Source organism: Sceloporus occidentalis, unplaced genomic scaffold, assembly GCF_023333645.1.
Source record: "Sceloporus occidentalis isolate IW3139 unplaced genomic scaffold, rSceOcc1.0.p SCAF_4, whole genome shotgun sequence".
Taxonomy (NCBI): domain Eukaryota; kingdom Metazoa; phylum Chordata; class Lepidosauria; order Squamata; family Phrynosomatidae; genus Sceloporus; species Sceloporus occidentalis.
Genome location: NW_028316984.1, coordinates 95250328 through 95268344, shown reverse-complemented (window position 1 = coordinate 95268344; position 18017 = coordinate 95250328). Strand labels below are relative to the sequence as shown.

Below are 18017 nucleotides of genomic sequence, written 5' to 3'. Positions count from 1 at the left end.
GTCCTTAGCATAGTATTTTACCTCTCAAATATTCAATATATGAGTCCTGCACATAAGTATCAAACTTCTTGGATCCCCTTCAGTTCAAGAGAATAGTCAGGGTTCTCCCCAAAGAAATGGATGAAATTGTAAGTGTCTTCCTATACCTGGTTGAAGAAGACCTAGTTTCCTGAGTTGAGAAACACGCAGGAATAAGCTAGTTGAACTTGAGTTCTTATATTAGTTCCTCTCGAGGAATCTGAACAAAGCAGTAAGACAATTAAACCAAGAAGAAGATGTAGTAGACCATCATGGAACTAGGAAGCAGAAAAAGCAAATGAATGTTCCACAAATGGGGAGGAATCTTTTTTTATTGTTTCATTTCTGTTTTTGTCTCTGTTCTAGGTTACTGTGCAAGGAGAAACCCTATGCTTGAGTGGATTTTCAGGCTTAAATATCCCACCACCTGGAGGGCCTCTTTGGATCCTGGGTGATGTCTTCATTGGCGCTTACTACACAGCATTTGATAGGGATAATGATGCAGTTGGTTTTGCAAAATGTTCTGGGAAAGTGTAAAAGCAGCTGGTCACACCTCCCATAGTTTCTCTACACAATGCACTTGTAAACACACTGGGAGTTTCTATTGTGATTTATTGGCATTAGAAAAAAATCGGAGAAATGTAAAGGAAAGGACACCTTTTAAAATATTAATGAAAAGGACAATAGATTTTATTTTTAATAATGGGAAAACACCTACTTTTCCAGGCATTTGCCTGTCCCCCTACTTAAGAGGCTATAGAAAATGATGACTAAAATCATTACAGTTGAAGAGCCTCAGCATTGCACATACTCTTCTAACATCAAGCTACTTGAAACACTAGCTATTTGTGTACTTTCTGAGCGTAATTGCTGTAGATGCTTAATTCAGGGTAATAAAATTTTGTATTCTCTTCGTACTCCCACCCTAAGAGAGAACCCTTTATAAATGCTTCTGAATAAAGAGTCTTAACAATTTTCCTCCATTAAAAACAAAAACACAAAAATCAAGCAAGCCAGTAATGTAGCAAATTGAGTCTTCCACAGGTGATCAGGAAATGCTAGATAGTTGGGAGGTTACTACTGAATTCTACATTTGTTTGATCCCCTGTTTGCACTGTTGAAGATTAGAAGATGGGTTGGCTGTATTTCTCATATCCTATGAGGGGTGGTGTGTGGCAAAATTTGCCTGATTTGCCAGTTTTTTAAACCAAGCATCAATTGAAGTGGATAGGTTTCAGATAATAGAGAATCCATAGGAAAAAATATTCATGTGGGGAGTTAGTTCCATAACATATGATTTGGTACTCAGCTCTTACTTTTTTAAAAACATGTTGGCACTTTGGCCTGAGCAACTCCATTCAAGGATTGATTCATCAGTGTCTTGCAAACTTTCTCCTTAGTTTCACAACTCCTTGTATGTCCCAGTTTTTTCTGGTGGGTAGATGGGTATAAAGAATAGAGCCCTTGGTGTGGCTTTCCCTCACTTCTTCAAAACCACAACGTATTTCAAGCAAGGGTTTCTGTGAGCCCTTGTAGCTAAATGTGGATTTGAAGAAGCATCTAAAAACATTTTTTTTTCAAATTCACAACTTAAGTCACATCATCAGTTCAGTAACCCTTCCTCCTGGTATTGTTTCTGTTGTAAAGAAGATAAATATTGTAGATAGGTCTGTTAAAACATGCTCTGCTCTGAGAAGTTTAGTCTTAAGAACGCCATTATCTGAACAGCTCTCCACATGCAAGCTTTTGTTGTTAGATTTCTACAGCAAATATTTCAGAGATGAATAATTTCTGTATTGGATTTAGACTCCAATTTTGGGCTGGCTATGAAGTAGCTTTTCAGAGAAGGGAGGGAGGTTAGGTAGATATTAAGTTAAACAGAATCTTAATAATCACTTGATGGATGAAACTTTTCAGCCTCTCCTAGTTTATTCTGCAACATCCCATGATACTTGGATCCAGGCCCAAGGTTGTGACAGCATGATCCCAGAGAGAGGAAAGCCCTGGAGATTAAAAGAACATGGGGGTGTTTGATGTAAAGCCAAAAGCAGTTAAATAAATATACTCTTTGCAATCAGATCAAAATCTTGCACTTGCACAATACAGTAGAAAATCGTGTGAATGCAGGAAAGCAGCAGATACTAGAAATGTTAGCATTTCTTTATGGCTCCTGTTACCTGTACTAAATACTTTTCTTATCTGCTGGGTAAACTATTTTTGATCTCGATAAGCAATTAGGATGCCTTGAATTCTACAGAAAAAGTAGATGGGATACCTGTCAGGATCCCTTCAGTTCTGTGAATATCTGGTTAGGTTTGTCAGAAAGGTTCCGCTGTTCAAATGATAGTGTGCTTATAAACATGTGTAAGGTGAGATATTTCTTAGACTGTGAGATATCCATAAAATATATCATGTTGTGAATTATTCTGAGATGAAATATGATTCTCTAAATTCTGCTTAGTTCTCTCTTCTTATACTCTTCAGTCCTGAATTTCTAAACAGCTTTTCATTTCAAGATACCAAATACAAATAAATAATCAGAGCCTTTAGTTTACACCAAGTGCCCAAGGTTCTATAAGAGAAAAGGTGTATAACAATTACCTTTAAAAGTTCTGCAGGAGTCCATTGAACATGTTCATTTGTTTTTTCTCAAACAGATTTTCTCCTGAACACCATTAAAATGCCATTTAAAAGTATCTTCTTAGTACTGGATTGATAAAGGAGGAGAGTAGGTTTACAGCAAATTTTTCGAAGGCTTCTCTTACGTAATAGTATCTGTTTATTTTGAATGGAAATCAGGCTGCTAGGTCAATAGTTTGCCACTATTCCCCTGTTTTACTTGCTTTTCATAAATAAGTGGAATGCTGTCACTCTCTCCTGTTGGAGAAATACAATCTGCTGTCATATCTGTACTCAGTTTGTCATAAAAAATGAAATAAACATTTTGTTCCCCACCACCACCGTGTCTGTCATCTTTTGAGCACTTTCAAGACATTTTTAAGCAGTTGGATGATGCAGTATAGGCATATCTGAAAAAGATTAATCCAGACTAGAAGGGAAGACATAATCAGAGAGCCTACAGATATCGGGGGTTTCAACACAGTTCTAATCGCCTTTAGTCAAGGCAGTTTTTCTAAATTCCACTGGAGTTGCTCCCAAAGAAATGGGATTGTATGGGACTGAACTAGGAAGAGGGTTGCCATACAGGCTGAGCATATCCTGACTGCTTTAGGCTATGAGGAGGGGATCAGACCCAAATAAAAAGCCCAGTTCCAGAAACAATCACAAAAGCAGTTTAGTTTTATTACACCAATACCCTGTGGGCATCACATTTTACAGAACTTTGTGAACAGAGCACAAGAGACTATTTTAACAAACATGTAGTCTTAGAACAAAGGGAAGATTTTTGTGGGACATTCTAGGAAAATGCCTTTCTGAACTAATGAAACCAAATTTTAAAGTACAAACAATTTCATTTGGATAGGAAAGGAATAGGAGAGACTTTTACACTTGAAGACTTGGGTGTAAAACCGTTTAGCTTCGCTACTTAACATGTTACCTATTTGAGTAAAACTTTCAGAATATATACAGAACCTGTAAGAAAGATGGCATATTATGGCATCTTTGAATTCTGGATATGGATGGTTTGGAAGACAAACAGGATGCATAAGCTCTATGGCAATATGACACCAGCAAAAGCTGACTTGTTAAGTGGGTTGTTTGGACAAATTATGAGAGCTCCATCTCTGATGTATATGGACTAGGCAGCCAAAAATATATTCAGTGATTGGCTCTACCTCTTTAATGAAGTTTGAGCTTGAACTACAAAGTGGCATTGTTGTGATGTCCAAAATAGAGGCATCTGTCACACTAGGATTGCCACCTTGCAATGGTGTGTCTCTCCTTGCAATGGTACTGTGGGCCCCAATTCTGTTATACAAAGAGGGCTCACAATAGTATTGTGTGCTTTAAAGACCAAAGATAATTTAATTCTACTACTACAAGCACTAGTATTCAACCTGGCGACACAGCATAAGAGGGATTAATACTCTGATTTATCTCCCCATCCCCAGTACATCCTAATGCATGTTCTGGGAATTTCTGAATTGGCATATATTTCAAAAGTCAAAAAGGTATCTCCATTGCTTTTATTTTGTTATTTTTAATGTAACAACCTGGGAAGGGGGGGGGCACTGTTCAGCAAGGCACTCAAACAGGAGAGGATTGAGGAATGGGAATGAACAAAGGTAGCTTATACTGGACACAGCTTCATTTTTTATTCCTTTTTGGAGAGAACAGATTTTTGAAGTCTCCAAAGAGAGAGTTGTTCCTAATTTCAATTTATCAATAATCTGAATGTCTGTACCATGCCAAGAACATGTTTCTCATGCTCTTTATAGAAGAAAAAATAATATTGAGAGCATGTCAGTAATGTCTGTTTAATATGGAAAAGATGCAAAACATGTTTAGCTATTAAGCCAAGAGTATAACATATATTAAATGATTAATGAGAGACCTATTAGCTCTCCCTGTCTATATTTAAATAAATATGACTTCTTTTGTTGGAATGCTCTTTCATGGACTGTTTTTTCTGGACTATACGACATTTTCCCTTACAAATGTAAAATATACATCATTTGTCCTGGAAATATTCAGCAACCACAGACACAGGAGTATTTAGTTTTGGACTATGTCAAATGAGTCCAGCAAAACTGATTTATTTGCTTGTTTCCTTGCTTCTGTTGAATATTTCATGTTGACAGTTTCCAAAGAGGTAGCCATAGTTAGGCTGTTGAAGCAAAAGCAACAAAGTTGTGAATGCTAACAGGTTTATTATAGAGCCTACTTTATCAGATGATGAGAAGCAGAGGTGCAGAGCTCAGTAAAGAGATTCCTATGCATTTAGTTAATGTAAAGATGAGGTAGAGAACCAGCGTGGGATACTGGTTTGAGTATTGATCTTCTCTAGAGAACAGGGTTCGAGTTTCCGCTCAGCTGTAAAAAAAACAAACAAAAAAAAACACTGGATGGTCTTGAGTAAGCCACTGTGACAAGTCACTAGGCAGAGTTGATTTGTCCAACAGCCAGTCAGGGCTGTAAAGGAGGGGCTGCTGTGGGAGGATTGACTATAAAAGCAAATCAGAATCAAGTTTAAGAAGCAGTTCAATGCTGTTCCGAGAACGGTGAATTAGGATTCAGGCAAGAGACCCTTGACAGAATTCATATTTCTGTTAAAGGGAGCAGGTTACTAGTGTAAGCAGAGAGGTTTATAAGAAACCATTTAATTCACATTCAACCTCAGTTTAATTTTTCTGCCAGTTCCATAAGGGATCGGAATAAGAAACACCTTGTAACTATTGAAGCACTGTACTACTGCAACCATACGATCTGAAACATCCGTGAAATGATGCAAACTTGCTTGTAAATAAAGTTGTGGTTTATTTTGTTTCAAGAAGAGAGTGGCCTGAATGAATTTATAATAAAAGTCTCATAGATGGCACACTACCAATAATAAAACATGAGAAAGATACTGGGAACCCCATCCCTAATTCAGTTAATAGAAAAGGGCAAGGTAAAGGTCCCTTGACATTAATGTCTAGTTGTAACCAACTGTAGTGGGCAGTACTCATCTCTGTAACTAAGCTGAAGATCCAGCGTTGTCCGAGGACTACTCCAGTGGCCAGCATGACTGCACCCAATGCTATTATCATCCTACTAAAGTGGTACCTATCTATCTACTTACATTTGCAGGCTTTCAAACTGCTAGGTTGACAGAAGCTGGAGCTAGTGATAGGAGCTCACCCCATCATGCAGCGCTCGGACCTTGAACTGCCAATCTTCTGATCATTAGAATTGGCATCTTAACCACTAAGCCACCATATTAAGTGTGAAATTGGGGCAAGTGTCAGGACCAAAGAGGTCAAGGGATGTTTCTGAGATAGACATGCCTTGGAGCATTGGCAGGAAGAACCCTGTTGGTCACAGCCACACTCTCTCAGCCTTGGCAAGCCCCCTTCAAACAAATCTTGCCAAGAAAATTCCATGAAAGGGTTACTATAAGTCTGAAATCACTTGAAAGCATACAATAACCATAAAGAAGAGTGACTTTTGCAAGTGCAGCTGCTTACATCATAATACCAGACTGGTGAGAGAAGCTGCACTTGACAAACTATTCTGAAATATAGACGCTTTGTTGCTATGTTGGGAACCTAAATCTTGTACTTGGGGGGGAAAAAGCTGGGTACAAAATTAATAATAATAATAATAATAATACTTTCCTTAAAAAATGAGAAATGGAAATTAATATTAAAGATTTTTCAGTCATTGCTCAAAATTTTCTTACTTGTCAAATGGGGTTAGATTATTCTTCCTTGTTATCCTCACAACAGCCAACTATGGGTGTGTATGGCTCTGCAGAATCAGTTTGGATTCTAATTTTAGGGACCCAGGCTGTACTGCAACACAATCAACCAACACTTAAACTGACCCAACTGCAGCACTAGTCTCACCAGAAGGAAAACTGAAAGTCTTAGTGCTGGGGTGGACAACTGTGTTCGATCCAGAGCCCACATTTGGGCATCTGGAATTACTTGGGGGTCTCACCTTTTCTTTAAAAAAATAGTTGCTATATGTTCCTTAATCTCCTTAAGGTTTAAGGAAATGTTAAAAATTTAAAAGTAAATCCAAACATTCATAGAGTAATTAATTTTTAGCTAGAACTGGAGTGAGTGAATGGGATAGAAGGAGGAGGTGGGGTTATTTGCACAACATTTGTTTGCTGCACCAAGCTGAAATAAGTGCTTGTGCCAAGGTGGGGTAAATGTTAATAACTCCTTAAAGCATGGGGGGGGGGGGGGGTACACTTTGTAGCGGGAGCTTCAGAGGCTTGCAGGAGGCACTTTTGGTTCTGTCAGACCACTCTTGTCAAACTGGAACCGGGCATGTTGCAGGGTTTTAAGTGTATCAATTAAGTGTTCTCCAAAAATGAAAACTTTGTATGATACATGTCCTGTAGAGTTAGCTGCAGGGCCTCCCTTTGAGGACTGTAGTAAGGAATAGTGCATGTGGCATGCTTTGCATACTATGCTCTACAAATGCAAAGCATCAGTCTCTATTTGGGTGGGTATCAGCAAAGCACAATGACATGGGTCTGAAACGCAGAAAATTCTACAGAAAAAGCAGAAGAAGAATGGATGGAAAAATTGTTAGATATGAAAGAAATTTACTTACCAGAAAATTAAGAGAAGACAATGGAGAGATCCAGGAAGATTGGAATTTAATAATAAATTATTGGAAAAACAAGCTAGAGAAAAACAAGAATGGAAAATAGATAAGAAAAAATATGCAATGATAGAGAAAGGATGGGACATGTAAATAAGAAAAGAAAGAGGGAAGAAGGAATGTGTGTGTATAAAAGGGTATGATTAGATGTTAAGGAATAATAATAAGAGTCTTTACAAGTAAATATATAATGGGTAGTACAATTATGAGATATAAAGTAGTGTATCCGAAAGGCAGATAGAGAGAAAAAGATGAAACTGGGATTGAAAAGATAAAGGAAAAATGAAATGTGGTGATTATATAATTTAGTATATAAAAGAAGGGGACTTGTTCAAAAGGAAATAATGCGAAGAACTCCATTTTAGAAGTAGAACCTTTAAGTTTTGTCAGCTGAAGTTTCTCCCATTTTTAGAAACAGGAATTAAAATGAACGTCATTTTTATATGTAAAATATGTGTTTATAAGAGTGATTTGGATGTAAAGAGATATAGGACCAGATGGAACTTAAATAATGGAGAGCAGATAAGATAAGAAATTGTGTAGAAAGTGGATAAAATGAAGGCAAAATCACTTTGGTATGCATATCAAGTTTAAAAACATCTCCAGAGCCAAAACAGTTTTCAGAGACAATGCTGTGTTAGTCTGTTTTAGCATAAAAATAAATAGGAGGATGGAGGAACCAAATATCATCTTTGTGCCTAACTGGTTCAAAGCCTCCTTGAATCCCTATTTTGGGAGAAAGGTGAGATATAAGTGAATAACACTAACAACAACATTTTAGCATGAGCCTTCATAATTACCAGTTCATATCTTCAGAGACATTGATAGAATTGGAAGTACTGCCACAAGTATATTGGAGTGCAAGGTTATTGGCAGGGGGATGCAAGAAAAATGTAATAAGATACAGAAAGATGCAATTTGTATTTCAGATTATAAAACTTCCAAGAACTGTGTATGATAATCCATGCCTGTCAAGCAGCTGATCTTGAAGTTCAGAGTATTTTTAACATTATTCTCAGCTATTTGGGTCCATTTAATGCCACAAGTTCTTAATTCTAGATTCCCAATAGGGGGGTTAGTGTATTCCACAAGATCTGCATGTGTGATGCACTTTAAAGACAAGGATATAGGAAAGTGGGCACTTTCTATCCGTTTTTCAATCAGACATCTAGGCTGCAATGAGAGGGCAAAGTAGTCTATTATAGAGGATCCCCGATTAGACACAAAGGTATATTCTCCCTCAATATCTCCTTCAATGGAGCCATTTGCTATTACTAGATTCATTTTACGGGCCAATTGGGTGAAATATAAGCCAGCTTGATCTACACCTCTATCTCTGGAGCGCCTGGATGGTAAGTTTAAACTTACTTCTGGCTCTGGTCAAGACTGTGATCTTGAAGCGTGAAAGCAATACTTATAACATTGAGGGGTGGATCAGTACTTGAAGGAATAGTTAAGCATATTTAAAAGAAATTATATCCAAGATAAATGTAGGGTAAAGGCTCAAGAACCAAAATGGGTGCGAAGTAGAGCGCCTGCTACTGAAAACTTATGTAGTCAGCAGATCGTAACTTGGCTGAAACTGTATAAATAAGTGGGGTACAATGCTGTTTACTTTAAACATATGGAAAAACCATACTACAGGTGGCATATTTTAGAGAATAAATAGATTCCAAACACTGCAAATGTTACAGGAAACAATCTTATCTACAGAAATCCCACCTGAAGGGTGCGATAAAGGTGTGCAAATAGACTGTATTAACGAAAATCTTGACGGAGATCTTGAAACTTAAGAATTGGAGGAAATAGCCAAGCTTATTGTGAACATGTGTTATCATTTACACTATCTTCAAACTAGTGACATCATGTAATTCTTGTAGCCAGGCTGGTAAAATGCTACATATTGTAGTAGCTGTTGTTCTTGTGGCTCCAAGTGAATTCTGATTTATGATGACCCTCCTAGCACTTTTTTAGGGGGGCAAGATTTATTCAGCGCTTTGCCGTTGCCTTTCTCTTAGAATGACAGAATATAACTCGCCCAAAGTCATCCACTGGGTTTTCATGTCCGAGAAGGGATTCAGATCCTATTCCAATACTCAAATCACAACACTATGCTGGGTTCTAGTAGGGGGACTCATAGCTAGCTGACAAACAGTATTCAAGGAGAGCCACTGGCGGTTCCTCATCATTCTGGAGAGAAGTGGCAGCAGGGTTCTGTCCTTGGCCTGGGATTGTTCAGCATCTTTTAAATGACATACACAGGAGCAGAAGAGATGCTCATCAAATCTGCAGATTACAGCAAACTGAGAAGCCTAGCTTATACCTCAGAAAATGAAAATTCAAGATGACTTCAACAGACTGGAGAGCTGGAGCAAAGCAAACAAAATGAATTTTAATGGGGATAAATGTAAACTTCTGTATTTAGGCGAGGAAAATCAGATGTATGAATACAGAATAGGTCACAGTTTACTTAGGATTAGTATGTATAAAAAGGATCTAGGGGTCTTAGTAGACTACAAACTAAACATGAATCGGCAGGAAAAAAATATTTGAAATGCTAATACAATTCTAGGCTGCATCAATGGACTTACGGAGTTGAGATCAAGGGGAAAATAGTAGCACTCTTTGCTATTTCGATACTGGAATCAAATCACAGAATTCTACAGAACTGGAAGGGACCACAAAGGCCATCCAGTTTAACCCCCTGCCATACCGGAATATAGAACTAAAGTTCTCCTGAAAGATGCCCATTCAACCTCTGTTTAAAGGAGGGTCCACTATCCCCAGACTAGTTCTGGGAACCACCTTTTGACAAGCTAGGATGTTTCCAAAGGAGGTTGACTAAGATGGCAAAGACAGTCAGGGTGGTATAGTGGTTTGAGTAATGGACTATGACTTTGGAGATGAGGGTTTGAATCCTGGCATGGCCATGTAAACACTCTGGTTTACATGGCAACTGACCTTGGGCAAGTCACACTCGCTCAACCTCAGAGGATGGCGATGGCAAAAGAAAAAAAAAACCTCTGAAAAAGCTTTCCAAGTAAACCCCTTTTAGTTGCCATAAATTGGAAATGACTCAAAGGCATACAACAACAACAAACAAGAGGGTGAAGGGTCTGGAAACTGAGGCCTATGAAGAATGCCTGATGAACCTGGAAAAGTGCATGATTGCAAGGTGATCTAATAACGGTTCTTAAATCTTCAAGGCTTAAGATGACATGCACTTGTTTTTGTTCGTCTGTTTTTGCTTCGCCGGACTCTAATAAGTGGATTCAAAGTACAACAGATTTTGACTAAACACAAGGGAGAATTTCCTAACAGTAAGGGCTGACTGACAATGGACCAGACTATCCTAGAAGGTGGTTTACTCTGCTTCTTTGGTGGTTTTTAAAGAGAGGTTGGATGGCCTTCTGTCAGGGATATTTTATCTGTGGATTTCAGGCACTGATCTGGATTACCCTTGGGATCCTGTCCAACTCCATAGTTTTACAACACTGTTACAAGCATGGAACTAGCAAAAGAAATATGTCTTGTTTTCAATGTATTTTTTCTTGAAGGTGTCTGTGAAGACACAAACTGTTGGCAGCTCTTTTTGGATTTGGTGGTTGTGGAGAGCGTGCAACCCTCTTGTTTAAGACAGTGGGCCCTTGGTATAAGCTGTGGTTTGGTTCAAGGTCCTCCTGTGGATACCAAAATCCATGAATGCTCAAGGCCCATTAAATGCAATGGTGTAATAAAATAGTGTCCTTTATAAAAAGGTTTGCTTTTTGGAATTCTTTTTAAAATATATATATATTCATTTCATGGATACAGAAGACTGACTGTACTTCTTAAGCTAATTGATATGGTTGACCAGCAAATTTATTCCCCTACCATTCCAGGGACTGGCACCATCTTTCTGCCCAGTGACTACAATTATTTCCTTCTTTCTTGGATGATTATCACACACAGATAATAATTAATAATAATAATAATAATAATAATAATAATAATAATATTTTCCCGCCTCTCCCACTGGATCGAGGTGGGATTACAACCATAAAACCACATACAATACAATGGTACCCAAAATGGGATAAGCACAGAATCTCTCCCCCGTCCTTATCCTGTCTTTGACTGTGATCCTGTGAAAGGCCTTCAGATAGCAGTGCTATTGTTTTGTCATTGAAGTGGCATTGCATTAACGCAAACTCCCGTTAATGCAAAATGCTAGGCAATGCCGCTTCAATGACGGGACAATGACAGGACAATCATGGGATCTGAGCAACATCATTTGAAAGTCTTTCATGCGATTGTGATCAATTGCACTTTCTGGATAGGATAATGATGGGATAAGCGCGACATCGTGTGAAAATCTTCTTGTGATCGCACTATAAGAATGGAAAAAGGACAGGACAAGGATGTTTCATCCCCCGACTGATAACCTCCTTGGAAACGATCCATAGTCCACCACTTTGAGCAGCACCACCAGGGACATAGCCAAGCGGGGGGTTTCTTGGGGTCCGGACCCCCCCTTCCATTAGATAAAATGGTGTGTGCTGCCGCGCCACCGCACCCAAGCCCCATTATAATGGTGGCACTTAGTCTGGACCCCCCTTCCCAAAATCCTGGCTACGTCCCTGGCACCACTCTTGCTCACAGCAGCCCTGAAAGTTTGGAGGGAGAAAAATTGCTTCCTTTTCTCTCTTTTGAATACTATTCTGTGTCCCTAATCTTCCAGAACGTAATCCACTCTTTCTCTCAAATGTGCCCTAATTCTTCCTTCTTTCAACACTTCCTTTTTCATTTGCTGCTGGCCAGGGAAAGCTCCTGACATATGTGCCCAGCAGAGTCTGCATTCAATATTGATCCAATGTCTATCCATTCCCCATGACTGGAGCGTGCACACACACGCATGGACTCTTCCTGGCCCGGGGCGCTCTCTGCTCGGCCTCAACATTGGGCCACCCTCCCCTCATGGAGCTCTTCCCCAGCGCCTCTTGGCTCAAGGGGCCTGGGCTGGAGGTCCTGGCAGTGGCTGGGCCTCTTCCTGGGCTGCTGCTTCTGCTGGCCGCACCTCCTGCCCCGGATGGGCCACTCTGGCTGAAGGCCCTTCGGAGCCACTTGCCTACTAACAAAGCTGCCTGGCACAGCAGGGCTGGTGCTGCTGCTGTTTATCCTTCTCCTCTTCCTCTTCTTCTTGTTCCATTTCTCCTCATCTTCTCCTCCTCTTCCTTTTCTTCTTCCTCCACTTCTTCTTCTTCCTTTCTCCTCCTCTTCCTTTTCTTGTTCCTCTCTTCCTCTTCAACCTCTTCCTCCTCCTCCTCCTCTTTCTCCACTTCTTCTTCTCCTCCTTCTTCCTTCCTTCTTCTCTTCCTCTTCTTGTTCCTTTTCTTCTCCTCCTCCTTCTTCCTCCACTACTATTTCTCCTTCCTTCCTCCTCTTCTTTCCCCCTTTTTCCTCCTCCTCTTCTTCTTCCCCCACTTCTTCTCCTTCCTTCCTTCCTTCCTTCCTTCCTTCCTTCCTCTTCTTCTTCCTTCCTCCTCCTCCTGCTCTTCCTCCTTCAGCTGTTAGGCGGAGATGCCCTACTTGGCCCCCGAGGGCTTTCCTGAAGGCTGCCCTGTCTCCTGGGGGGGCGGGGGGGGTCCTTGCGCGTGCGCAGTGGGTTCCGGGGCAGCAGCAGGAGCCTAAGAGGAGGAGCCCCCCCCCCCGACGCCCCTTCCTCCTCCCTCTGAGTGAAAGGGACTGAAGGGAGCCGCCCCCCTGAAGGCTGCCATGGCCGGGAGAGTGGCGGGTGGGCGCCTGGCCCTGGCGGGGGAGGGGGCAGAGAGGGGGCTGGCCTCCCCCTCCCTTCCCTTCCTCTCCCCTCGCCCTCCCCCTCCAGCAGCAGCAGCAGCAGCAGCAGCAAGAGAAGCAACTCCGCTTGGTCCCAAAGAAGAGCCGAAGGCGGCGCTGAGCCGGGGATGCAGCAGCAGCAGCAGCAGAAGCCCAGGCGCCCGGTCCTCCCTCCCGTTTGGTGAGTCGCCTTTCTTCCCTCCCGGGGATGGAGGGAGGGACAGGCGGCGGGGACACAGACCAGGGGCGCCTCCATTGCAAGGCGGGCGGGAGAGGCAGGCAGGGAGCCCGCTTCCTTCCCCTCCACCGCCTTCCTCCTCCTCTTCCTCCTCTTCTTCTTCATCATCATTTTCCTCTCCTCCCCTCTTCCTCCTCCCCTTCCTCCTCTTTCTTCTCCTCCCTCTCTTCTTCCCCTTCTTCCTCCTCTTCCTCCTCCTTTTCTTCTTCTTCTTCCTCTTCCTCGTCTACTTCTCCCTCTTCCTTCTCTTCTCCTCTTCCCCTTCTTCCATTTCCCCCTCTTCTTCCTCTTCTCCCTCACCCTCCCCTTCCTCCTCTTCCTTTTTCTCCTTCTCCTCTTCCCTTCTTCTTCCTCCTCTTCTCCTTTCCTCCTCTTCCTCCTCCGCTTCTCCTCCTCAGAGCCCCCTCTGACCGGTGGGCGACATTCTCCAAGCGGCGGGGCAAGTGCTGCAGGTGAACCGGGGCCCGGGGGACTCCTCTGCTCCCGGAGGAAGAAGCCATCTAAAAGAGGAGGAGGAGGAGGAGGAGGAGGAGGAGGCTTGGCCGAGGGGGGGGGGCGAGGCTGGGCCCGGTCCTCCCTGGGACCTCTCTGCAAGCCCTTTGCTCCCTGCCTCTTGCTTCGATTCTCTTCGTAGGGAATCACTGTTTGCCCCGAGGAGGCAAAGGATGGGGAGCCAGCAGGGAGAGCCCTCCTCCTCCTCCTCCTCGTCCTCAGACAATACCGCAAAGGACTTTGGCAGAGAGGGGGGAGTGGAGAAGAAGAGACACACACAAAGAGCCAGAGGAGGAGGCTGAGGGACCTGGCAGGTCCTATCTCTGGGGTGTGTGTGTGTGTGAACTCTGGGGCTGTTGTTGTGTGGGAGGCAAGGAAGGGGCTGGCCAGCCTACTGCAGGCGCTGGGACACCCAGCTGCAGAGCCCTGCTCCCTCCTCTGCTGCATCCATTAATGACTGTGCCCTGGACTGGAGCAATAGCCCTTGGTGGGTACCTGAGTGTAAACAAGCCTCTCTCTCTTCTCTCCTTGCCTCCTCCCCTCTTTCCTGGCCCTTCCTCTGTCCCCTCTCCCTCCATCCTTGCATCTACATACCCTTCTCCTCTCCCATCCACCCTGCCCTTCGTCCTCCCCATCTTCCTCAGGGGATCGCACTTTGCTGGACTATAGTGGTGTAAACTGGGGGCTGCCACCACGGAGAGGCCACAGGAACCCCCCTTGGGCCCTCCCTGTCCCTTTGACGGGGCCTTTTGGACTCGAAGACCTCCCCAGGCCCCCCAACAGGGCTGCTTTGCTTGCATCTCCAAGACCCCTCCTGCCCAGCCAGGATCGCCCGTCCTGTCCCCTTCCTCCGCCGTTTGCCTCATGGAGAACAAGAGCTGCAAAGGGGACAGCCTGCGGCCACCGGTCCAGTGTAAGCACTCTGTAGAGAAGAAGACCATGACTAACCCCACCACGGTGATAGAAATCTACCCGGACACCACCGAGGTGAACGATTACTATCTCTGGTCCATCTTCAACTTTGTATACCTCAATTTCTGCTGTCTGGGTTTCATTGCCTTGGCGTATTCTCTGAAAGTAAGTACTCACTCACCCTGGCCTCATATAATAAGGTTTATGTGAGACCCATTGCTGGAGCAACTCAAACTGTGTGGAATGATGCACTTCTTGTTGCATGTTATCAGGGGGAATATCGTGGGTTGCGGGTGACCAGTTTCTACAGGGTGGCATCAGTCTTTTTGATTTGTGTGCTCTGGAGCTGGAATTTTTTAAAAGATGTGTTGGTAAGCTACGTGTGTCTGGATAAATGACAAGCATTCAAGAGCCAATGTAGGAGAAATCTAAAAATCTAGTTGGATATGACACGAAACACCAGCCAGTATGCATTAGAATTGGCTTAAGCTATTGCTAGAGGTTATCTCCCTCAGTTCTATAGCTACTGAAATAAGGAAATGAACAGTAAAAAAAAGAAGAAGCGATCTGATATGCGTATATATGTAAGCAGAGGTCTTTTTTGTGGGCTAGAGCAGCGCTATTCAAAGTGGTGGTCTCTGGTCTGGTGTCAGTCCATCCCCAGTGAGTTTCCAGGAAAGACAGCAACAATTGTAGCCAGTGGGCACAAATATGGTGCCAGAGCATGGCAGAAAAAAATAGTAACTAGTCCCCCCATCAGACAATCTGAGAAGCACTAGGCTAGAGAATCTTTTCATGCCAGGGCCCTCACCATCATGATAATCAGCATCACTTGGAATGTATTCATTTATTCACAGCACTGTGTTTAGCTTTACAACAAACCTATTAGTTAGCTTATAGCTAATTGTCCCATTTCATAGATGATAATGCTGAAGAATAGATTGTGATGGTGATGCTGAAGGGAGAGGTGACTTGTCCAATAATTTTCTAGAGAGTTCCTATCTGAATAAGGATTTTAACTGTTTGTGACAGGATAACACTACCTGTCATATTTCATAAGGCATTACCTATCTGTGCAACACTTTCCAAACTTTGATTCTGTTTTTACGGTGATCTTAGAAACAAACCTGTGTGCCACCTTACCAAACAGCAGTTTTATGGCTCCGGTAGGTTCCAGTCATTTGGCATTCATGAAATCTACGAATGTGTTTAGATTCTGCAAGTAGAAATCTTGCCCTCGGGTGCTTGAAATTTGTTATATCAGTGTTGTGGGAATGTCTGGAGTCCAACTGGTGTAAAAACATGCAATATTTCTGTTCACTGCAGTGCATATTTTCCAAACCTGAGCAGTCATATTTCTGCTAGCTGAGGGCATGGCTTGGTTTTGACAAGAAGTATTTTTAATAACAAAGATATTTTAAGAACTCCATAGAAGAGTGATTCATATGAGTATCATCCAGATTGTCAAAGGGGAGCTTTCACAAACCTGTGGCATTGGTATCTGACCCTCAGAGAGAAGCCCTTTTGTTCTTGTAATCTCCATGGCTTCCTGCGGGAAAGAATCATTTGAGAGCAGCTGCAAATCAGAAGACCTAAGACACCCTTGGAAAAAAGTCCCTTAAGCACAGAGGCATCAGTTGTCAGTTTGTGACTCTCCTATTTGGAGGACCTCTGAGTCCCATGTAATCCTTGCTGTCTGCTGCCCGCTGCCCTGATCAGTCTCTTTCTTTAGCAAGTAAGAGCAGGAATGGGGTGAAAGAAACAGCTGCTGTTCGGATTACCCAGGCAAGGTGGGAGTCAGAGAGTCATTCCTGCTTCACTCTCCCCTGGGCTTTGGCAAATCACAAGGTCAGCAGTGGGGACTTTCTGGGAGAGCAGAGACTGCAAGCAATAGCATGGTGGAAGACTGGAGGGATAGGATATATATCACACAGATAATGAGGGAAGATGTGGAAATCTGTGTTTTGATTTATTTTAAAAGGACAAGAAAAGAGATCAGCCAGCATGCATTCAAGGATGCTCTCAGGCAGTTGAGTTAAAGGGAACTATAGCCATGAAAGCCCTTTGGCTTGCTTGGTCATCAGTGAAAATGGAGATGGAAGTGATGGGTGTTGATGATAAAGAGAGAGAGAGGGAGACAGGAAGAGCTGCCCATATAGCGTATCTGGCTTGTATAACCTTTTTTCTAAGGTAACACTACCCTCCAAGCACACCAGACCTGCTTGTAATTATTCCTCATAACTGCAGGGTGAATATGAGCCAGCTGGGCTCCAGAATTTCATTGCTGAGCAGAGCCAACAAGCAAACTGTGATCATCTCTGAAAAAGAATGGCAATTATCCTGCCTCTGCTGTTCTTGCCCCCTTTTATAAAAGGGTGGGAGAATGGTTAACTGAATGTGAAGATGAGGAAGGCCTAGGGATGTTGTGCAGCCCCTAACAAATCTGAGGCCAAGTGGACTGAGAGACAGAGCATATAACGGATGTGTTTTGGCAGGCAGCATTTACACTATTCAGAGGGATTTCATCACAGAAATAGATCAATTAATTGCATATAACTCCAGCGACCGTGAATTCCACAAGAGTGCTATGGGGTTGTTTCTAAGCTAGATGCGCCCTCAGTCTCTTTTATGTTGCAAGCTGGCCACAAAATACTTGGCTTTCAGGAAGCTCCTGTGCCCTCCAGATTCTTTTGTGGGGGCCTCACTGGATTGTCTCTATTATTTCTGTTCTTTCAGTCTTCGGTTTCACTATATGGGGATAGACTGCAAATATATTCCTTTGGCTGCAACCAGCAAGTCCCACTGAATTCCATATGACTTCATTCTGAATAGGCTTGTATAGGATTGCAGCATTTCTTTTCTAAAAGAGATTTGGGGACACTAAATTAATTTAATATGCTACAGTGTGCCAACTGTTATAAAAAAAAGTTTGCATTCTTTGGCAGGCAGCTCAAAAATTATGTGGTTCATCACTATCATCTTTCAAAACATAGCTTTGTGCTTACTTTAAGATCTGAAGCGCCTTTGAAAATGACAGGAAGATAACTCTGATCATAAAGTTCCTTGCTGCAAGTTTAATCCTGGAGCTGATGTTTTTTGTACTGTTACGTGCCCTCTTCACGAGTTCAATGCAAAATGGGGAAAATGTTATAGCAAGCAGGCCATGGCTGTTCCCTATTAATGCAGAATGCAGTGCGCAAGTTGGCTTTCTATGAAAGAGAACACACCTTTTTAGAAAAACATGTTTTTAGTACTTGTGATA

General features: G+C 42.4%; 2 protein-coding genes across 2 annotated transcripts in view; both read left to right on the top strand.

Annotated features, from left to right (window-relative positions):
- Positions 1 to 2975, top strand: part of CTSD (cathepsin D) — a 52441-nt gene extending 49466 nt beyond the window's left edge. Inside the window, exon 9 of the mRNA XM_089520968.1 lies at positions 385 to 2975. Coding sequence (XP_089377094.1) covers positions 385 to 555 — 171 coding nt within the window. The 3' untranslated portion in view covers positions 556 to 2975. The remainder of the gene's footprint in view (positions 1 to 384) is intronic.
- An 11655-nt stretch (positions 2976 to 14630) lies between these two features.
- The window catches only part of IFITM10 (interferon induced transmembrane protein 10), a 45344-nt gene continuing 41957 nt past the window's right edge, over positions 14631 to 18017 (top strand). The window contains exon 1 of the mRNA XM_089523439.1: positions 14631 to 14920. Coding sequence (XP_089379565.1) covers positions 14708 to 14920 — 213 coding nt within the window. The 5' untranslated portion in view covers positions 14631 to 14707. The remainder of the gene's footprint in view (positions 14921 to 18017) is intronic.